At 36.5% G+C, this 23,729-nt stretch overlaps 1 protein-coding gene across 1 annotated transcript in view; it reads right to left on the bottom strand.

Moving 5' to 3' along the window:
- The window catches only part of ATP11A (ATPase, class VI, type 11A), a 188,997-nt gene that overhangs the window by 2,403 nt on the left and 162,865 nt on the right, over window positions 1-23,729 (bottom strand). The window contains exons 23-27 of the mRNA XM_006883954.1: window positions 22,951-23,078; window positions 19,701-19,836; window positions 13,741-13,806; window positions 12,310-12,413; window positions 8,379-8,544 (exon numbers count right to left, since the gene is read on the bottom strand). Coding sequence (XP_006884016.1) covers window positions 8,379-8,544; window positions 12,310-12,413; window positions 13,741-13,806; window positions 19,701-19,836; window positions 22,951-23,078 — 600 coding nt within the window. The remainder of the gene's footprint in view (window positions 1-8,378; window positions 8,545-12,309; window positions 12,414-13,740; window positions 13,807-19,700; window positions 19,837-22,950; window positions 23,079-23,729) is intronic.

The raw sequence follows: 23,729 nt of genomic DNA, 5'->3' as shown, positions 1-23,729 counted from the left end.
CTTCGCTCATTAGTGTTCAAGGCCTCAAACCTGTTCCTGAGATGGTTCTCAAATTCCGGTGGGATAGACTCAAAGTCATATTTTGATTGCTTTGGATTTGGTTTCATTTTCCTCAGCTTCAGTTTAAACTTGCACATGAGTAGTTGGTGGTCTGTTCCACAAACAGCTCCTGGCCTAGTTTTCACAGCTGATATTGAGCTTCTTCAGTGGTTCTTTCCACAGATGTAATCGATCTGATTCCTATGCATACCATCTGGTGAAATCCATGTATATAACCTGCGTTTATGTCTCTTAAAAAATGTATTTGCTATGAATAAGTCATTGATTGTGTAAAATTCGATCATTCTCTCTCCAGCTGCATTTCTGTCGCCAAGCCCATGTTTTCTGACTACTGATTCTTCTTCTCTGTTCCCAACTTTTGCATTCCAGTCACCCATTATTATCAATGCATCTTGATTGCACGTTCGATCAATCTCCGATTGTAAAAGTTGGTAAAAATCTTCTATATCTTCTTCCTTGGCTCTGGTTGTTGGTGCATATATCTGAATGATAGTGGTATTCAATATTGTACTTCAAGATGGATCTAGCAATGACTTTTTTTATCTATGAAAGCAACTCCATTTTTCCTCACCTTTTCACCTCCAGAGTAATATATCATATGATCATCCGACTCAAAATGCCCCATGCCAGTCCATCTCATCTCACTGATGCCTAGTATGTCAATATTTATGCGTTCTATTTCTTACTTAACAATATCTAATTTTCCTACATTCATGGTTCTCACATTCCATGTCCCAATCACTAGTGTCTGCTTACAAATGTTCCTCCTCCTTTGTATTTCCATACTTGAAAGCTCAACCTCAGTTGCCCTTTCTGTTATCTATCTGTGTTCTGTTGTACATAGGGTTTTCAGAAGCCTGCTATTTCAGAAGTGGATGGCCAATCCTTCTTCCTAGTCTATCTTAATGTGAATGTTCAGATTTAGAGAAGTATCAGACAGACCAGCAAGTTAAAGGTATATCCCTTATTGTGGAGTTAAAAATTAGTGTTCGTGTTGTCCCTACCTTTGGCACACGTATCTTTACCCACTTATTTCCCTGCTCCACCATCCACCAGGATACCCATCCACTTCTACCCACTCCCTTCACATCTATCTCCCATTGACCAGCCCTTGATCTAATAGCTTTAGAAAAAGTTAATCAGATTGTATTAATTTCAAACATTATACAAAGACTATTTATTGATATTCTAGGTAGAATTATCTTACTTTTTGGTAGCAAGAGCAACCATTTTATCATTGCAGGGAAAAATAAAGAAGAGAACTGGAATATAAACATTATGGCTTGTAAATATACACAGCTTCATGTAACTACCATAATTATTCAGTAAAGCACAAAGGTCCCCAAGTCCTAAGCCAAGTTTAATTTCTTTACCCTAAATCGCTGAACTAATACCATGAAGAGGAAGATAAGGACTCATGACTCACCCAGACACAGCGTATCTTCCCCTACAAGAAATCAGGGGGAGACATCATACTGACTAAGCCCATCTTGAGTATCTTCAGCTTATTGCTGGTTTTGGATATGCTAGAGACGTTTGGGTTGTGTGATTTATTATTAACAGCCTAGCAAAGCCGACAATATGTCATAAACATGATTAAATTTAACAAAGCTGAGAAGGAATAATGGCAAATTACATAATACAAAACTTTATTAATGAAATAACTCCCCCAAATAAGCATGTTTAGATTCAGAAGTTAGATGATGACGTTCTTGTTTAACTCTGAGAGGTCTATGTCAGAAAACACTTCTGAAAAGTTATATTTATCATGTCACTATTTTTCAAACAGAAATTACCTGGGTTTTAGCTAACATACAATAATGAATTCATAGTAAATATTTAATCAGGTTAGTGTTCAACACAAATCATGCAAATTCCATTTTTTATTCTGAAATAGTCTCTTTCCTTATAGTTCTTTTAAATGAAACTGATTCTACCACAAAGAATTAGGAAGGAGCTAATTATTCTAGCAACAGTGAACAATCAACATGGCAAATTGGGCTCATGTTGCATATATGCATGTTTAACATTGGCCACAGCACACATATGTGATGGGTATGTGCATATACGTGTGTGTATATACCATACTCTACCATATGCGGAGAAGTCACTCTCAGGCATGTCACTTACCTGGGATAGCAAGAACTTCGTGTGTGTGTATGTAAAAAAATGTTCATTCTTTTTTCTTTTCTTTAGCATTTTTAAGCTTTGTTATAAAAAATTGGCACAGCACAGCAAAAACTTTGGAGGAAAAAACAGTCTCAAAGAATCACAGCACACCAAAAAACTGACTCCCAACTCGGCAAGATCTATGCAATACTGTTACCTATCATTGATCTAATTATGCTTCAGAAGCGGTAAGAGGTCCTTCAAGAAGTGGCCCATCAGTGCGCGGTACAGCATTTACAGATGCTTTGTATTTCATACTCTTCTGTAAGGATGAGGAAAAACACTAAGATGGTTGAGGCATACATCAGGGAAGTGTGAAAGAATGTCTCAAGGTGGAGAGAGAGGAAAAAAATAATCCAAATAGTACAGCTTCTTCTTTTTTTTTTCATCTCAAAATGATTCATAAAACGGCCAGTGCCCACAAGTGCTCTGTGAATATCAGAAATGGGCTACCTCATTGCGTCTAAATATTTTAGAATTTTAGGTAGACTAATACAAACCTGTAACTGTTCATCAGGCTTCATGGATCATGAAATCCAGTAAAGGGCACTGCCCTGGTTTTTCTTAAAAGTGGGAATCTGCAACATTAGTTTGTGAATAAGTGACTGGAGTGTGGCTAAAATAGGTTTCAAGGTAGGGGCACAATGTTTTGTTGTTGTTCTTTCTTTAAGTTGCCTTTTTGCAAGGGCACACAAGTGCTCTACTAGGAAAAAACAGACTGTCTTATCCAAAGGTGATATTTACATGAAGGAAACCGTACTTGAAAATTGAGAAATAGTGAAAAGGCTTAAAGAAGAAGTCACAGCTCCAAACACATCTGCCAGGTGGGAAAAGCAGAGTCTCGGACAAGCCACCAAGCAGCGCAGTGGACATCCTCCAAGCAGGAGAGCACAGCAGTCAGCCTGAATGGGCTCCAGTCCTCCATGCAGTAAAAACCGGACCTACCAAGAAGCCAGGAAGCAATTCCAGAATCCTAAAGCCAGAAATTCAGCCAGACTGGTCAGAAAGCATCTTGTGTACCTATTTTTTGAGGTGATGTAAGACTCATAATCAAACAAAAGAATCCTGAAATATAAGGTAATGGCACTCAAAATGCTTATAGAATGAAGTGATTAGGCATCTGAATATTTAAGGTTATCCAAACTTTATTAGTTCCTCAGCAGGAAGGAAGCAAGGAATCCTCAGAGTTGAAAATTTTAAGTTCTGTAGCAGATGTAAATTGGCAAAATACTTCCTGGTGAGGATAAACTAAATAAATAAGGGAGTACTAGTCTCCTTTTTGGGTAAGCTGGGAGCTCTGGTGGCCTGGTAGGTAAGGAGTTGTGCTGGTAACCAAAGGCAGGTGGTTACAATCCACCGTCTTCTCCAACGTAAAAAGATGGGCAGTTTACAGCCTCTGCAAACTTTCTGGAGGGTCAGCTATGAGTTGGTTTTGACTTGATGGCAAGAAGATATTTTATGTTTGTTTTAATGGTAAGGACAAGAATACGAATACACAGAGATGAGTGTGTGTATGGTATATGTGTTACTCTGTGTGTGTGTGTGTGTGTACAGATATACACACACATACATAAAATGCAAAAGAAACATGGTGTCTGTAAGTTTTTTTGCTTTAATTGGAAAAGAAATTTTTAAAACATCATTTGAAGTATACTCTGAGCCACATAAGGACTAATCAAATGTTTATTCCTCCAAAGTTCTGCAGCACTCTGGGTGGATTGACAGTGATACAGAGTGCTCACCCACTCTGCCAATGCCACGCATATGCTGGCCTACTGATCTTGTTATTCAGATGCAGATGTTAAACTGCAAATTGCCACACCCAGAGGCCTGAGGGCCCCAACCTCTACATGGCTATGGATGTCACAAGTGCATAGTGATCACCTTCTCTAAAAGTAGCTAGAGTTTGAGCTTTTGCAAACGCTTAGAAGCAAAGCAACTCTTAATAAAATATGACACTAGTGAGAATATTTTTCAGCCCTGTTGGCATGATTAAATAAATTTTATAAGGACTCTCTGTGATTTGTTAAAGTATTCCTAATACTTTCATCTTAAATGTTTTCAAGTATATAACAGTGAAATGAAATAATATATTCTAATAAATTCTGATGGCATCAGATTAGAACATTTTTGATTGCCACAAATTTACGTGAATTTAAAAAATGTATCATCTTGCTTATTTTTAAAAAGTGCCTAAAATGTATAGATGATAAACTGTTATTTAAAATAAAAAAGACTGCAATTTCTGATTTTGGTCTCTTTCTACTTAATAAGTTGCATTAGTAAAAATCATATCAAGTAGCAAAAATCACTCGTTTTGAGGAATACATAAATGCAGTATTTAGTTACATGAACAATGAACAAAAAAGTAAAACATAATTTCTAGACAGTGATCTGTTTGTAGATAAATGATCTGTTATCTTGAAATCTTGGCTCTAAATGAAAAAGACTTACCAGTGCATAGTACAAAAAGTTCTATGTAAATGACTTTACAGCTTCCTGAGGATATGTAGTCATTTAAGACAAATATGAAGTCTTTCTCAAAACTAATTTTTTTTTTTAAAAAAAAAAGATTAAATAAGAATTTGAAAAAAAAGTTGACACAAACACTTTTTCTGGGGGGGGGGTCCTTCTTTCTAGAGTCAGTATGACTCAGTTGAATCTTGACTTTTCTGCTAATTTTCTGACCCTAATAAAAACAAGATTGCTGATCTTCAGTTTCCTTTTTGGGAAAATGAGGACGGTGAAGATGAAATGAGCTCATGGGGCATTCTGAATGCATAAGGATGACTAGTGAATTCTACAAGTGGAGGTATACTTATTTATTCTATAGACTGCAAAAGGAAGGGTGGCACTGATAAAATCTTGCTCAAAGACATTTATGATGATGGTAAGCTGCTGATACAGACATTTCAACCTTCACGCATATAGAAAACCAACCTTAAAATGTGAAAGTTTAATATGGCACCAGTCTATAGTTGTTACTTTTGTCTAGATAAAGACATGATCTTAGCCTCACCAATTTTGCAGGTGAAGCCGATACGTCTAATGGACATGGAGAGAGAAACACTGGTTAGCAGCTGTTGTTCGAAAACACAGCCCATCTCCAATTTCTAAGTTTAAAGATACACTTGTTCTTATCAATCAAAGTAAACCCTCTCTTGTCCTGTAGATTTAATCCCAAACATGCAAAAAGGCAGTAAAAGAGTCACCTTGTGTTCCTTTAGAAACTCAGACTGCTGGAAGTCTGAGAAAGCATAAAGATGGTGGACTGCTCAACAGAAAGGCACTGCTGTTTAGTCTGCTAGTCCCAGAAGATTCAGGAGGGGCCCATGCACATCAGTTATGTTTAAACAAGGCAGTAGTTATTTAGGCAAAGCAGGATGGAAGACAAAAGGAAATGAGGAAAGGGAAAAGAGAAACAACACAAGGTGTTAAGTGCAGTTAAAAGCTAAAACATTCTATTGCATATTAATGCTGATTACACTAAGCAAACAGACACTGGCATTGTTAAGATGAAAATAATCATTTGTTTATATCCTAACAATGACATTGCCAAACTCTAACCCAGCATTATGCCTCTTGAGGTTTGGTTTCTGTTAGCTTTGAATAATGCTTACTCTGGACTCTCATGAAATATAAAGAAAGGTCTATAAGAGTAATAAGCCATAACTGGCTACTCTGTTGTGTGACAAGGGGTACTGTGATCAAATATAGTTTGGGCACACAGCAATTATAGAAACTGCTTTTGAAAACTGCCTGTACCTTAGCATTATAAAGGTAGGTACAAGTCCTATGGTAAGATGTCCTTAAACAACACTGAACAATATAGTTCATGAACTTACTTGTGGCACTGTTCTACACCTATAATATCTACGGATAGGTGCTTCACAGAGTACACTTTCAGATGTACTGTTCTCCCACTGCAAGGCTGACCCATCTTACACCAGTCTCTCTTGGAGTCAAACCTACAACCCTGCACTGCCTTTTCCCACTGTGCATGTCCTGAACATTGACTTCTACCATGACTGAAAAAGATCTCACTTGATAACCTAGGGTTTTTAAAAAATGGATTAAAACAAAAAAGGCATGGGATGCTACTCTGTGGGAGAGAAGGGTGGGGTTTAATAAACTTCTTCATTAAAGGATAATGGGGCAGCTGAGTCCCAGGCATACTCCCAGGATTTCTGGCTTTCAACATCCTGACACCAAAACCTATTTTCATTCTGACTGCTCAGCAGAGAAACTCTTTACCCCCTGGACAGAAGACCTTCAGCAGAGCCATTCCCGGGGCCATTATAATTTCCTGCAAGGCAGTGTGAAATTTGTATTTTTGCTACTTTTGATAAAAGGTAGAAGGAGCTATAGTTATTGAAAAAGATTCTTATACACTTGTTTAAAATTGATAAGTAAAAATTACAGTAAAATTCTATGTGCATATATTTTTTTCATTACTGAGAAGATGACTTGAGTTTTCATAAACACTGATTTTAAAACCTATGGCAGGAGGCATAAAGATGGGAAATGCTTAGGAACTTGGTGGCACTGGGTTTTGACATTTTGAGTTAGGACAAAAGCTCTAAGGCTTACAAACAAGGATTCAATTAAAACTGTTTGGAGTCAATGACAGACAGGGCACATGCATTAACATGTACTATATCTATTCTAACCCCAACCCAGGGCTACCTATTTTCTACCACAAACACTGGCCAACGACACTCGGATTTTAGGCCACTGATATCATCTGAAGGGAACTTGGGTGGTGTAGTCTGTGGCAAGTTGCGTGGCTAACCCAAAGGCCACACCGCTTTGGGGATTTGAATCCAACAGTGGCTGTAAGGGAGAAAAACAGGCAATCTCTTCCTGTGTGATTTACAGCCTCAGGAACACAATGAAGTGTCAGCTAGGAGTCAGTACTGCTTCGAAGGCAATGAGAAATGAGAAAGAACATCAAAGTTCTAAAAAGGGAATAAATATTAGCTTTAAAATACACTAATTGCCCAACCAAGTAGCTGCCATTTGTCTCTTCTGTTTTACACTCATCTTTTCTTTCTCCTCATCCTTTTTCTTATTTTCATTGTTCCCTTTACCGTGAATAATCATCCTATGTCCTAGAAGGAAAAACACCTATCTTACAGGATCAATTACTGCGGTGGCTTCATCCCTTGGATCCTTTCTTCATTTTTTATTGAGGTTCTGGGCATCAGTGGGAGTAAACATTGACTGGGGACCTTGTTGAAAATACAACTCTGAAGGTCCTGTTACCATAGAACAAATACAAATTTTGGGGGATAGGACTTCAAAATAGAAATTTTTAATAAACTCTGAGTGACAGCAGCACGGGTGGGCCGGAGGCCAAAATGTAAGCAAAAACTATTATTTTGCCCTCAATCAATGACCAGAACTCCTGGTAAAACAGCAAGACAGGAGGGAGAGAAAAGGAAAATGCCCTCTCTGAAGGGTTAAGTCGTTACACAGATCGTCCCAGCATGAAGGATGAGGGATGTCATTCTTCTCTACCAGAGTCTACTTAGTCAGAAGATGATGAAGCTCCCACTCAATCTTCCATAGAAGGGTGTCAGGAGCATGTGCAGATATGAAAGGATATAGCTCATCTTCCAAACACAGGTGAGATGCAAAATAATCACAGAAAGTATTTTGTGTCACCTGTTTAATGCCCTATACCACCTTAAGCATTTAGTATATGCCTTTTTTTTCTTGAAACCAGAATTCAGTGTGTTGGCCATGATTCTGGGAGGGTAGAAAATAAGTAACCCTATCAATAAACAGTATTTCTGAATATAAATGATACAAAATTTGCACAACATTCATAACCTTAAAGTTACTTGATTTATTCTTTATGGTATTAATTAATAAGACATTAAGTTTTACTTACATAGTGTTTTTATTTAATATTGGCCTAAATTTTCTCTTATTCTTTTCATTTCCGTTGGCCAACTATTTAGGTTTGAAGAATTTTACCTAATTTACAGTTTTAAATAATTTATCAGTATGCAATTTACAAGTAATACTTTGGCTAATCACTTTTTTTATGAAGCCCAAGTCTTCCAGACACTCTTTTACAATTATTATTTCCCAGTCTTAAATCTGGGAACTGAGAGCTTGGCTGGGGAGGAGCATCGCTGTACCTGGATTCTTTCTGTTGCAGTGGGCCACAACTGCCTACATAAGACCTTTTTGAGAACGTCTGGAAGAAGGCTCACAGTAATCAGCAGAATAATGCTCAGCCACGCAGGACCACTAGACAACATCTGTATAAACACATAGTACATCCTTTGATAACTGAGGAATGGCCTGGAATATGAAAAGAAAAAAGAAAGGATAAATTAATCATTTAGAAATCATCAGGAAAAACACTGAAAATTACATGAGGATGCTATTTGTTGTGGTGAATTTACTACTGAAAAGTCATTTTTGCGGGGCCCATGTGACAAGGCATTTACAGTTTGTCTGTGTTTTAGCTTATTTTTTTTTTTAAATCTTAAAATTTCTTCTAGTACTGAGGAATTATGAATAGGAAAAAAGAAGGAAGTCTATGAAGTCATCCTAAGGAAATATAAACCTCTGAAGTTCAGGAATAAAGGGGGAAATAACTGAAAACGTTAAGATACTCAATTTTATTCCACCCTAAAATCACAAACTAATCAAGTGTTATTAACGTGAAAAAGATGGGCAAAAGTTCTGATACGTACAATTACCATTAGCTACCTAAAGCTTATGCCACAAAAATATTTAAGAATCTTCTACAGAAATATAGGATTAAAAAATGAATTCTATACTAAGCAAATTTATAGCTCAAAGGAAATATCCTTATTGGCTTCATGAGAGAAGCTGGAAAAGATGGAGGAAGCAATGGTTCAGTGTTGAAATGGAAGCATACAAGTTTATTTTTCATACACTTTCCCAATGAACATTTATTGATTACCTTCTATGTGTTAGACACTAGGAACCATATTAGACATGGCGCTCTTCCCGGCGTGAAAAAAGTTCTATTGAGAATTAAGAGTACCAAGGAGAAGGGGAGCTCTGGTGGCCTAGTGGCAAGGCCCTGCAACTACAATCCCAGAGGTGCACGGTTCGAATCCACCAGATGCTCTGCCGGGGAAGGAGGGACAATTTCCTCCTGTACCAGTCAGATCTGATTTGACGGTACACTCACACAAAAATAATAAAAATTTTAAAAAAAATTAAAAAAGAAAAAAAAGAGTACCAAGGACAAAATGAAAATACTCCACAGTGAATTCAATGATAATGGTAAACCCAGAGCCCCAAGGAAGTAACAAGATGAACCAAAAACTCTTAGAAAAGCATCCTGGGAGAGGTGAAAATGTAAATGATTTATCACTAAGTTGTAATATATGCAAATTATTTCTAATCTCTACACATGAACAACTGTCAAACTTTACTTCATTGGAGGTATGACAGCCAGGGATAGAGAAGCCCTAAATATAACATATCTCAGTCGGTTCCTGTATTAAAATTCTACAAAACAGGATGTCAAACAAAACAAAAAACAAACAAACAAACAAAAACAAAACAAAAACATCTCCTAGGTCCCAGTGAGGTTTTCCGGAGAAAATCTTCTTCTTCCTACTTAGAAAGAGTGTTTGGTGCTCGCTTCGGCAGCACATATACTAAAATTGGAACGATACAGAGAAGATTAGCATGGCCCCTGCGCAAGGATGACACGCAAATTCGTGAAGCGTTCCATTTTTAAAAAAAAAAAAAAAAAAAAAAAAGAAAAAGTGTTTGGAAGTCCAGCAGGTTCTTTGGTTTTAGACAGGGTTGTCGCCTAGTTTTTCTGTATTTGGGTGCTCTGGAACGCTAGTGGGTAGTGTTTTGCTGACAACCCAAAGGAAGTGGGCTTGAATCTACCAGCTGCTCCACGGGAGAAAGATGGGTGGCCTCCCATGTGAAGTTCTGTTGTTTTATTATCTGCCACTGAGTTGGAACTGACTCATAGGTGATGCTCCAGCAGGTTTTCAGAGGCGGTAAACTGCACAAGTAAAGGTTGCCTATCCTTCTCTCACAGAGCGGCAGCTGGTGGATTTGAACTGTATGCCTTTAAAATTATAGTGCAGATTCTGAGCACTAGGCCACCAGAGTTCCCTCCCAAATGATTTACAGCCTTGAAAACTGGTATGAGCTGGTTCTGAAGGCAAGTTTTGAGTTTTTTAAAAGAATTAGGTAATACAGCCATATGGCCACTAGGGGTCACCAACTGAACGAATAAATAGGAATGGTTACTAGGAACACCCACTATTACCTACAGAAATTGAAGCAGCATCAAAGCCCATGAACTGTGATGTGGGAAAAGAATATGGAATATATCTTGGATTGCTAAAAGAACACACATAATTTTTTTTGAGGCAGTGCAGCCAGAAATCTCTTCAGATGTTAGAAGTGAGAATGATGAGAATTTGTCACATATACTTTGGGCAGGTTATCAGGAGGGGCCAGTCTTTGGAAAAATACATCACGTCTTGAAATGCAGTGTGTCAATAATGGAGAGGAAAACCTTTAGCCAGATGCACTCACACAGTGCTTGCAATCACGCCCTTAAGGACAACAGAGATTGTGAGGCTGGCACAGGATTGTGCAGGTTTTGTCCTGTTGTGAACGGGGCTGCCATTAGCTGGAGATGATTCCACTGCACATAACAATAACAATAGTCACTGGGTCGAATAGTCCTTGGCAAGGCTGCATATCTTTATGCAAGCAGACTGCCTCATCTTTCTCTCCCAGAGCAGCTGGTGGGTTTGAAGTACCAAACTTTTCTCATTAGTTTTTGTCTCCCCCTTACAAGCTGTTTACTACATTTCATATATTCTTGATACTGTAGATAAAAGGCAACAAGAATATTGCTTCTGGCCTCAAGACTAGAAGTCAGATTAGGACAAGGCAAACACATAAAGCTGAAGGAGATACTCATTCTCAGGTTCAATGTCCTAGCTTACTTTACCTTAGCTCGAACTTTATTTAAGTCTTATGGGAAAGTGAGAAATTGAAATTATTACAATAGTCTCTAAAGTAGTCTTCCTGGTTTGTTTTTGTACTCACCAGTTCATTTTCGACACAGCAGCTACAACGATCTTTTTTAAAGCATAATCTGATTCTGGTCACTCAAGACCCAGTACAACTGGCTCCTATTTAATTGACTTGATCTCATTCCATGAGGCTAGCAACTACCCACTTAAACTTGACATCTTTCAAACCTACCAAGTACTTTCCTGCCTCAGAGCTTTTGCACCTGACATTACCTCAGTCTAAACAAAGGCCACCTTCCTCAGGAGCTGGGCTGTCCAGGCTCAACATTTTAGTTCCAGTGACTGTAATTGGAAGACCTTAATTCTATCATCAGTAATATATGGAAAATAGAGTTGTAATGAAAAGAAAATGAGATACAACATGCAAAATACTTAGGCAAGTGTATCATTTTAGTAAGCATTTAATAGCTAGCTCCTATTCCATGGAGTTCCTGGTGGCACGGTCAAGCATGAGCCACGAGAGAGAATGGCAGTCCTCAAACTCCCCAGAGGTGCTTTGGAATAAAGGCTGGAAATTTGCTTCCGTTAGGTCACAGCTGAGAAAATCCTACACACTTGTTCTCCTCTATATCACGAGTAAAACCAGGAGTGAAAACCAACTCAATGGTAAGTGGTTTAAAAAAATTTTTTATATATTATTGGGATTCTTTTCTTGCTGGTCTTCCTTTTTAAAGAATCATCTTCAAAATTCCATATCAGACTTGTCGATGTGAAACAGGTTCTTTCTTCTCCATTATATTCTTGTCTGTTCCTCTATTTGATTTAGGACAATTATTTTACTTTAGTATTATTCAGCATTTATCTCTTCCATTGAGGCTATCAACTAGAAAACCAGATATTATAACTTGTCTTGTTTCCCATATTGTATCCCCATAATTGAGCACAAAGTACAGCACACAGCAGACATTTAACAAGTACGTTCACAAATGAATGAGATTATTGGTACAGTACATGGTTTCTGAGTCCTTGATGGATTATTAAAATAATTACATAATATTTATTAAATTCTTACCATATAATTCCTCCCCAGAGTAAGGAAAAGACAATGTAGAATAACAATGAACCCCAGATGACAAAATGGTTTATCCAAGTCCAGTAGTGAGTATCTAATGCAAGCTAAAAGAAGGGAGAAAAAAAAGAGAGAAAATTATTAATGTAGGTTTGTTACTATATAGGCAATTCAGCACATATCTTGATGATTAGGATAAAAAGCAGAAAATGAAAAAGCAAAGTAAAACACACACACACAACACACACACTCTCTCTCTTCCCTTCACCTTAATTTTATCTGAAGTCCCAACATACTTGGGAGAAACAAAACAAAATTTTACATTCCAGTGCAGAAAATATATGCCTTTCTAACAACAATATATTCATGGAGCAATGGTGTCTCTTTGGAGACTAAGGTGCGTCTGATACAGGCCATGGTCTTCACAATCAACTGTTATGCATCAGAGAGTTGGACAATGACCAAGGAGGATAGAAGGAGAATTGATGCCTTTGAGCTGTGGTGCTGGAGAAGAGTATTGAGAATACCATGGACTGCTAGGAAAACAAACAGATTTGTCCTGGAAAGGGTTAAACCGGGTGGCTCCTTGGAGGCAAGGATTCTGAGGCTCCGTCTAACACACTTTGGACATGTTGTGAGGAGAGACCGGTCCTTGGAGAGGGACATCATGCTTGGGAGGGTGGAGGGACAGCGCAGGAGAGGAAGGCCCTCTATGAGGTGGATTGATTCAGTGACTGGGATAATTGGGATGGAAGTGTCAGAGACAGTGCGATTGGCACAGGACAGAGCGGAGTTTAGGGCTGTTGTACATGGGGTCGCTATGAGTCGCAGGTGACTCGACGGCACATAACAACAACAACAACATTCTTAAATCTTCATTCAGATTCTAGAGGGAAATAGAGCCACAGACATACTTTTCACAATGAGTGAGCTCAACAATTATAGTTTTAGTCATCTGTTTATATTACTTCATAAAATTAGTTTCAGAATTTTTTTGAATCACATTTTAAGACTAGTCTGATAGGTTTCAGAACTTTCATAATGGTATCTTATATAGAATGTGAGACATGAAAAGAGCTGAGTTTTTCCAATATATTAATTGATTTCAATTTATTTCTATTTGGAGTTGGGCTGTATGGCGTTTAAAATTCTAATCTAAATCATTTATATAGAAGGATTCACTCCTTGGTTATTTTCTGAAAAATTCTGCAAGTTCGCATATTGAGTTGCTCAGATCTACTGTGATACTGCACTTTGACATTTAAATGCCAGGAGGATTAAACTACAAGGAAGTTAACAGGCTCCTGCCTTGGTTCTATCTAGTTTTGGCTTCTAGCTTTGGAATGGATTTACTGAGTTCAGAGTTAACGTGGTCCACATGTAGCAGGGATCAACTGTGGCCAGAAGATGAAGCATCAAGATGAAGTAACTTACCTTAAGGGTGACTGTGAAGACCATCACGGTGAATACCAGTGTCCCAAAGGTCCAGTTTCCAAATATCTGTTTGGGTAAAAATAGTTCAAGCAATCTTTTCTTAATATATATTTTCCCTCTTTCACAATCAAAACAAGAGGCTAAAGAACAGATATTGTCCTTGTATGCCCAAACTTCAAAACCCAAAGATAGAATACCTTTTGTTATTACTAAAATGAAGATGGCCGCAAATATTCTGGAGCACAGCAAGAGTCCTTAGTTTCTACCCTCAATACCTCTCATTGACAACTAAGTTACTGATTTATTCAGTGCCTCCTACCTACACTGATGTTATTATTCTCCTGTGAAACTGATTCTGCTCCATATTCTCACACTGCAACATACATTAGCACTAATAGCTCAAACTGAGAAAAGTAACAAAAACTCCCAACAACTAAGATTTAAATATGTACAATTTAAACTGATACATTCTCACCTCTTTTTTCCATTTGAGGCTTTACATAGAAGATACATTTACCTGGTTACCTAGATATACCTTCTATAATGTATTTTAGAATAGATAAACTCAAGAAATTGCTTTTATCCATCCTTATCTAAACCTACTCAAATACCCGCCTGATAATCAAGGGATTAAACTGTCAAAATAATTTTGTTAGTAGACAGCACAGAAAGTAAACATGCTAAATACAGGTGAGATAAGGATAAGACGATAACATAAGGATAGGATTTTCCCCTAGAAAAGCACAGGAAAGGGAAGAAGGGAAGACAGACAAGACAGGACCCCAAACAACCAGTGCGATGGCCAGAGTCACAGATAATCGAAAAATTCAACTGAGGACACGGACCCTACATAGGGCAGGGGAAAAAGCCACGAGAAAGGGCGATGAATCAAGCCGGGATTATAAGAGCTCCATTTGCTCCCATCTTAGGGACCTTGGCAGAATGCAACAAGGAAAATGGTGATTTGGGGGAGGCATATACATGACTCAAAATTCATGGAAACAACAATATATTTCTCTACTGTAGAGAAAACACACACACACACTCACACAATTTACAATTAAGACTTCTTTCGGGGGGAAAAATCAGTACTGAAAATTTCATTTTACAAAAAATTAGTTTCTTTGAGAAAATTTCTATTTCTTTGAGAAGATTTCTATATTATGTAAGAATGGATCCATTTTCAGTTTATCAGATTCTGAGAACTGTTCCTGTCAAGAGAATTTCCCTGTTATTTCTTTAAAAATAAAGCTTTATTTCACAAAGAATTAGAAAGCTAGAATAAAATAACTTTCCTTTATAGCTAGCTGGCTTTTAACCACAGAAATATTTTTTTAAAACTTATATAATTCAATATAGGTGAAAGAGCAGGGTACACATTTTTTTTTTATATATATATATTTAGTGAGGCAAGAACTTAATGTCAGGATTTATAAGAAAACATTAAGATTTTCTGTGACAAACATTAACTCAAGAACCCTAATAATTTGCCTTTTTTACTTTATTCTTCATTGTAACTGGGGTGTCAGAACCCTTGAAAACTGGCTTTTCTAGTCATTGTGTTAGTCCCTGCTGGGAGTGGGGCATGGTCTCCAGCAATCTTAACTGTGGACACTTGGTCTTGCAAATCAACAGCTGTGAGACCAATACAAGAGAGTGCTTTCTACCCTGTGGGAGGTGGTGATAGCGTGGGAAAACTTGTGAAGAGACTGTAGCACTGTTGTGAAGAGATTGTGGTAAGGTGTAACCAGAGGAATCCAGGAAATAAAGGCCACAGTTAAAAGTTTTACTTGCTGGATGATTGAATGAAAATCTGACTTTTAACTGCTCTGAGATAAAGTTTGCTTGATGACTGAGGAAACCAGAGACTTCTTATAATTGTGCTGCTGAACTGAACCTGGACCTTTACTAACTGAGGAATTGTGCCTTGTGAATTTGGCTTGGGACTGCTGGACTAAACCCAAACCTGCATTGTGAGATATTCCTTGCCTCCTCCACTCTCCAACCTATTTCCCTAATAAGCCCCATAATTGTGAGTCAAGTCTGTGGTCTTGCAATGAACATCAGACCCAATGAAAATTGGTGCAGAAGCATGTGAGGTGGCATGTCTGAATATGTAGCTATTTGTATGGTGCTATGAACATTATTAAGGGGGACAGCTCCCCTTTACAAAATTGGTAGAAGTCAGACTTGGCTACCCCCACAATGCCTCTCCTCCTTTTGCAGTAATCAAAACTGGGTGTCTTTACTCTGGCTTGGAAGTATCAGGCCAACAAATTTTTCCCAAGGGAAAAGGTTTTTCTAGACAAGTATGTCTACCCAAGAACCATTAGCTGCCAAACTCCACAATGAAGTTCTAATTTGTTTAGAACCAAGTAAATAGAGATAATTTAATTATCATTGCATTCAGTTTATTAATTAATATCTTAACTGCCTCCAGAACTAATTCTCAATACCCCACCAAGTAAAGGTTTATTCTCAGTCTTGGGGACAAGTATTCTTGTAAGAAGTTTTTCTACCCATAACAGTCCTCAAACATGGACCAATTGTTCATATGTGAAAATTTTATTCCCTAAAGATCATAGTCATTAAAAAAAATACCCACAAATCAACCAATAAATAAGCCCAACTTTTACTCAATCCTTTTAATATAAATGGACTGTGTTTTCATTAAGTCTGTTGGCATAATTTTTTTTCTCTACCATACTGTTGATTACTCATATTTAAGGTATTTTATTGATGTTTACTTATTTCTTTATATGTATTCCAAACATGTATTCATTTAGGAATACTCTACTGCTCAACATTAATACAATAATTATCATCATCAAAATGAGAAATTGTTACAGTTGCTACAGTTTATAAATCATGCAGGAAAAGCTTAGTAAGTGAATTTTTCTTTTTAAAACATTAATAATTCTATTTCACATGTCCTCTCAATAGTATAACTTATCTATAAACATTCCTATAGGATGATTTAGGTAATTGAAAAAAAATAGCCTCATCTATTGACAATCCACAGAATAAGGCACCAAAACAGTAACACTAAGAAAATGCATTCTAATTTTGTAGAGAATGCCATCAGAAAGAGATGAATACTTGTTCTACTAGATATGAGTCAAGAAAAAAAACTGTTCCTTAAGTTTTATAGTAACTCAAGGTCCTTTCAACAGTCAAGGAAATAATTAATAAAGGTCAGCAGGCAGTAAGGAATGACTAGAAATTCTTGCATCTTATGAAGGGTTTCAAAACCAACACTGCAGCCACTGGTTACAATAGCATGGAAAGAGGCTAAATGATACTACAGAACTTTGTAGGCGGGGAAAAAAAGACATACTTAAGCTTCATACTAGGCAGTTATCACCACAGGAACCATATTGCTAAGAACCAGACAGTGGTGATTGGATCAATAAACACATAATAGTATAAGAAACACAGTGTTGATTTAATCAGCTTGTCATGGAGCCCTAGTAGCCTAGGGGATAAGGAGTTGCACTGACAGCTCAAGGACAAGTGGTTCAAATCCACCAGCTGCTCCAAGGAAGAAAGACAGGAAATATCCTCCTGTGCAATTTATAGCCTCTGAACATCTGCTGGAGCGTCAGCCATAAGTCGGATTCCACTTAGTTGTCCATAACAACAATAACAACAACAACAGTAGCAGTATAAACTCTGTTCCAGATACAAAATCGCTAAAAATAACTTAAAATTAGTGATCGATATCCTTTTGTATTTTTTTTTACTTTAAATCCGTTTTAATGTTAACTGTTTTTCTGAGAAACATCTTTTACTCTGTAATATTTAGATTAAGACAATTAAAAAGAAATATGGAATAAATCAAACACTATAAAATTTTGCATCAAACTTCCTAGTTTGAGTTCTAATTCCTGTATCATTTAAAACCAAACCTGACTTACTGCTATCAAACTCATTCAGCCTCATAAAGATCATCAGGTTCCCAAGGCTGTAAATATTTATGGGAGGAGACCACATAGCGTTCTCTCTAGCAGCAACTGGTGGGTTTGAACTACTGACCTTTCTATGGTTCTGTGCAGTTGAGTCAAAAGCAACTCACAGCAGACCCTCCAGTGGGTTGCAGTAAATCGGATGGGAGGAGATTGCCGATCCTTTTCTCACAGAACAGCTGGTGGATTCAAACCACCAGTGTGCATTTGGGGCTTCAGCACAGCTTCATACCACTAGGTCACCCCAGCTCCCTGACCTTTCTGTTAGCAGTCCAATATGCAATGTATTATTTTACTAGCTATCCTTATCAGGTTTTACAGAAATTATTTAAGCAGTCTGAACTTTTGTCTGCTCAACTTTGGCAATAAAGGTCAATTTGAAGGGCAATTTTAGTTTAAAAAGATAGTGTTTGTGAAAATAAGCTACAAAATTAATTGCTCAAAGGATGGCACATACTACTGTTACTGACACACCACTACAAACCTGTTATTTCAGTTCTCAGGATGCCAATCTTGGGTTTTTTAATTTTTTTTTTGAGATACAGAGAAGATTATGAATTAAAAACCTGATCCATAAGGAAATCTTGCTTAAATCTTAAAAACAAAAACTAAAAACCCAGACTTGGTTTACAGAATCATAAGACAGCACTTTTTAACTAGCTTTATGGCCTGTTGACATCAAGGGAAGACTCAATGAAGTACTCTAAGACAGACTGCAACTTTTAGAAAAAATGCAGTTTTACAACAATGAAATAAATTTTAATAGCTTCTCAATATACACTTAGTAAAAGCAGGTTTATATTATCATAAAGGACCCTTTAATAATGAGAAAAAAGAAACAATAAAATGGGGTAAACAAACTGCAATGAATAACTAGCAAGATTCTTGTGTTTTAACCCAATACTTTGAAGGGATGAAAATTATGCAGAAACAAAATAGGGAAAAGAAGGTTAAGAAAGAAAAGACAGAAACTTCTGTTCATAAGTTACTTTGAGGAAACTACTCAAGAAGGTGTTTTTTGTTTTTTTTAAAATATTAACATCAGTGTTTATTTGTAAAGCCAGTTATATAGTTGTAATATGTAGAGAACAACTCTAGAGAATTCTGTTACTATTCTCTGAAGACAGCACAGGTATGCCACATGCTAAAGCAATATTCCAAAAAGGCCTGACCTATCTGCTTATGTTGCTTTTTATTGCAGTAAGGGAAGTTAAAACAAAATCCCCACTCAGAAATGAAGAGATGAAACGCCAAGTACAAATGATAAAAATGTACACATACTTTTCTAATACAACTCTAGTTCTAAAATTAGAAGGTAGTGTTGTAGCTAACAGCATTTCTACTAACAAAGCACAAAGAAGTCACATTTGAAAATATTTTCGAGAAATATTTTATTGGTAATGCACTCCAAAACATAGAGAAAGCACAAACCCACAATCGTCTTACCATATGCGTGTTGGTAGTCATTATCTGAGGGTGGGAAGAGAAGCAAGTAGCAAAAAGTAAAAAAAGCAAGATACAAATAAAACAAACCCCCAGAAATTATGCAAGCAATCATAGAGACGAATGTCTACAAAAGAGCTATGAATCTAGTTACTGCAAAAAAACCCACAAAACCCAGATAATTAAGTATATATGAAAAAGTATTAAAATGCATTAAATATGAAATTGTATCATCTTAAAAAGTAATGCTTAAATAATCATACTGAATCATTAAGTAAAGAATTAATAGCAACTCTTAAGAAATGTGTCTGAAATCCTTAAACATATTTCCTTATAATTAGCATAAGATTATTTACTGACATTGAGAATTAATATAATGTGTTCTTTAAAGCAATTTAATAAATACACAAATATCTTTCTTCCTACAACACCAATATCCAAGAGGAAGCTTTATAGTCTGCACTGAATTAGTAGTACTAACAAAATGATCATACAGGATTAGGGAGGTTTATTCTAAAGAGCTAAGTCAACAAGATCAGGTTAAATACTAACCTGTCCATTGCTGGTTACTGTTGTATTTTCGAACATGAAATAAGCACCAAAGAAAAATACCAGAGCATCAAATACTCCTAAGAATGTCCAATAAATGAACACTCGCCAGCGGAGTAGTGCATTCTTGGCAATGTCTCTATGAAGAGAGAAATTAAGAAAATGACATTCTCATTATTAAATGACAGATTTTCTAATTTCATTAATTTATATAATAACCACAGCCATTCGTCATTATGCTTTATAGTTCTTATCTTTTCTAGGAGAAAGTGTGTAAATCATTGGAAAGTGTTCATCATAGGTTAACCTATATGTGCAGCTAGTTTGCATCACAAGGATTAATAACCTTCATAGACAAATTCAGTAATAGTGGGAATTTGTGCTCTTTTGAGTGAAAAAAAACCCCAAAACACATCACAGGTTTTTCTCTATAGCTATGAAATGAGTTATGAGGCAGCACATAATCCAGTATTTCTTCATATTTAAGAAAATTGACACCTTCAATCATTTACCAAATATATCCACATTCCTGACTTAATCCTCTGTTGATTCCAGGTGACATTATTAATTTTGTGAATAGCATTCATATGGAATGCCATTAAATCTGTACTCAAATCACATAGATCCAAGGTCCTTCTGATTGTTCTGCACAATTAGATACTACCTTCAATTCCATACCTGTTTACAGAAAGTACTTGAAACAGCTCATTCTTTAATGCTGTTATACTTAAACTAGAGAATCAAACCACAAACAAGTAGCAAATTATGACAACGTTTTGACACTGTCCCACATACGATAAAATGGAAACAAATAATCAACAGTAAGTGTGAGCTCCCTTGCAACAAAAGTAAAATTTTTCAATTTAGCAATTTACTATACATATAAATGTTCCTGCGTAATTTTTGTTTGAATAGTTTATCACTCTGATTAGCCTCTAATATATAGGTAAACAGATATAGTTCATAATTTTGCTTCTGTGAGTAATAAACTTAGAACATAATGTACATGCTTGGCATTTAGTAACCAATGTTGTTGTTGATTGCCATCGAGTTGAGCACAAGTCTTGGCAACCTTACGAACAAAAGACCTGAAGCTTTTCTATAACTTAACTATCATTTATAGAGTTTCCAGAGGCATGCTGTTTAGGAAGTGAATGCCACTAATATTAGATGAAAAATTTCATGTTTGCTAAATAATTTATGGTATAATTTAGGCTAGATTATAATAATTAATTATAGATAGTTACAGAATTCCCTCTGAATAAAGGTCTATAAAAGCAGACATTCTCATTTTCTAACTTTTATTACTTTTTTATATATTTATGATAAACACAGACAAATTTTATCTTTTGTTGTAATCCTTAAATGGTAACTCAGAAGACAGTTAAACCAACACAGTGGGTTTCTAACAAAAACTCAAATAAATGAAGTATGTTTGACTAATCTGACCTCTAAGAAGTGAAACTTTGTTTGACTTGTGGTGGATACTTGGGAGAAAGACCTTGAAATTTAATTCATTTTTTAAAAAATTTTATTTATTAATTTTAATGAACATTTACAGAGATTTTGTATTTTCATTCATTCATTGTTCGCTCTTCTCTTTGAAAAGCAAAAAAAATCTAATTCTATTAAGATTAAAGCCTAGAAAACTTTAGATGATAATTTTACTCTAACACATGACTTTTCTACGAATCAAAACAATTCAACAAAATTTAAAAAAAAAACATTTAAAAAACCTACACGTGAAAAATTTTACACACAAATACAAGTAATACTGAGAAAAAATGAGTAAGATCAATGTATGTTATCAATGTTAATAATCTGACTAATAATGAAGTAGAAATTAATAAAGTTTTTTCTAAAAACAAAGGGAAAACAAAGTATTCCTCTATTATTTTTTACAACTGGGGTAATTGGGATGGGTGGTCAGAGGCCATGTGATTAGCACAGGATAGAGCAGGGTTTAGGGCTGTTGTACATGGGGTCGCTATGAGTCGCAAGCGACTCGATGGCACATAACAACAACAACAACATGCCAAAGATGGATGATTTTAATCTGCAGCCCTCGCCTGGTTTTGGTCAAACATTCTTCTAAGTGGTATAGCACTGGTCTGTCGATTTGCTCTACAGAGGTAACCTGTGGTTGCTGTGATGCTAACACTGTGACACTGATGTGTCAAATGTGATAATTGTTACCCATGGTGGACAGTGTTTGGTGGAGCTTCCCAATTAAAATAAGCTTGGAAGCAGGAGTGGCATCCGCTTCTGAAATAGCTTGTCTCCGGAAACTATGAATGTGGAGAAACGATGAAAGATATACAAGTGTAAGTGCTCAAGTCTTGCATTGATAGGGATGCTATGAGTCGTCTATAAATCAATGGCACTTTACAACATATGCACAAGTAAAATTATCTAAAAACTCTAATTTTAAACAAAAGAATAACACACAGCCAAGACCAGAGATCTCAGGGTATAGTTCTGATAGCAGAAAAGTATTTTATTATTGAAAAAAGAGCTATTTAGAGGGGAGCAGGTGGGTAGGGAGAAAAGTGCAACAATGAATGACTGGAAACCCTAAGTCTCTGTAAACTTTCATTAAAATTAAAACAAACAAACAAACAAACAAAAATCCCCAAAAACAAAAACAAAATATTTAAACATTGGGAAAAAAGAGCTACTTAGCAGAAATAAGCACACTGAGACGAACTCTATTAATTTTTTTTTTTATTTTCCTTTTGAATAAAGTATTTTTTAAAAATAGTTTTAAAGGGAGCTCTGGTGGCCTAGTGGCAAGAAGCTGCACTGCAATCCCAGAGGAGCACGGTTCGAATCTACCAGATGCTCTGCCGGGAAAGGAGGGACAATCTCCTCCTGTACCAGTCAGATCTGATTTGACGGTACACATACACACACACACACACACAAATAATAATAAAAAAAAATAGTTTTTAAAGTGATCATTTAGGCAATGAATTTACAGGAGTCATGGGGACAGAAAGTAGTGGGATTTTTTTTAACTATCCAAAACATGGTAAAATACAAACTGGCTTAATATGTATGTTCCAAATATAACTAACCTTTAAAATATGTTTATCTAAATTACATTGCTTTCTATTTTTTATAGAACCAAGTAACAGCTGATTATATATATGTATATATAAAATGCAGATGCATTTATTTGAAAGAATCATTAATTACATTATATCTAATTATTCTATGTTCTAAAGAGAATTATAGTTTTGAGCCACGGTACCTGTACAGTGAGGGGTCTCTCTTGAGCATATCTATACTGACATGCTGTTCCATTAGACTGTACAAGAGAATTGGAAGGGAAGTAAAACTGATATTGTACAGTGTAAGATACGCAGTATCATATAAAGTCTGTAAAAAGAAAAAAAACCACTCTATTAAACTAAAAATATTGAGCTTTTATAGACATTTTGGATATATTTTGTTTAAAAAGATTATTTTTCTTTTAATTGGCAAAGAATCAAAGACGTGACTACTCTAAAATTCATAAAGAATCATCTTTCTCTTGATACAGATTGATCAGGACATTTTCAGAAGTTCTATTACATACATTCACTCACTAAGTTGTGTTATTATTTATTACTTAACCAGCTCAACAAACTGAAGCTGACTCACAGCTGACCCTACAGTGGGTTAGGAGACTGCCTCGCAAGGAGGAGGAGCAGGACCAAGGGGTGAGCTGCAACAAAGTGGAATGGTGGTGGGACTGCTTGGAGATGCTCCGGGAAAACACTTTGGTCACGCTTGCCAACATCTCGGGACAGTTAGACCTCTCCCCATACCCTGAGAGCATCTGCCTGCCTGTCCTGGACGGACTCCTACACTGGGCAGTCTGCCCTTCTGCTGAAGCCCAGGATCCTTTCTCCACCCTGGGCCCCAATGCCGTCCTCTCCCCTCAGAGACTGGTCTTAGAAACCCTCAGTAAACTCAGCATCCAGGACAACAACGTGGACCTAATCTTGGCCACTCCCCCCTTCAGCCGCCTGGAGAAGTTGTATAGCA

The sequence above is a fragment of the Elephantulus edwardii genome, unplaced genomic scaffold (assembly GCF_000299155.1).
Source record: "Elephantulus edwardii isolate Elephantulus edwardi_28Jun2011 unplaced genomic scaffold, EleEdw1.0 scaffold00030, whole genome shotgun sequence".
Taxonomy (NCBI): Eukaryota; Metazoa; Chordata; class Mammalia; order Macroscelidea; family Macroscelididae; genus Elephantulus; species Elephantulus edwardii.
This window is presented reverse-complemented; position numbering and strand designations above follow the sequence as displayed.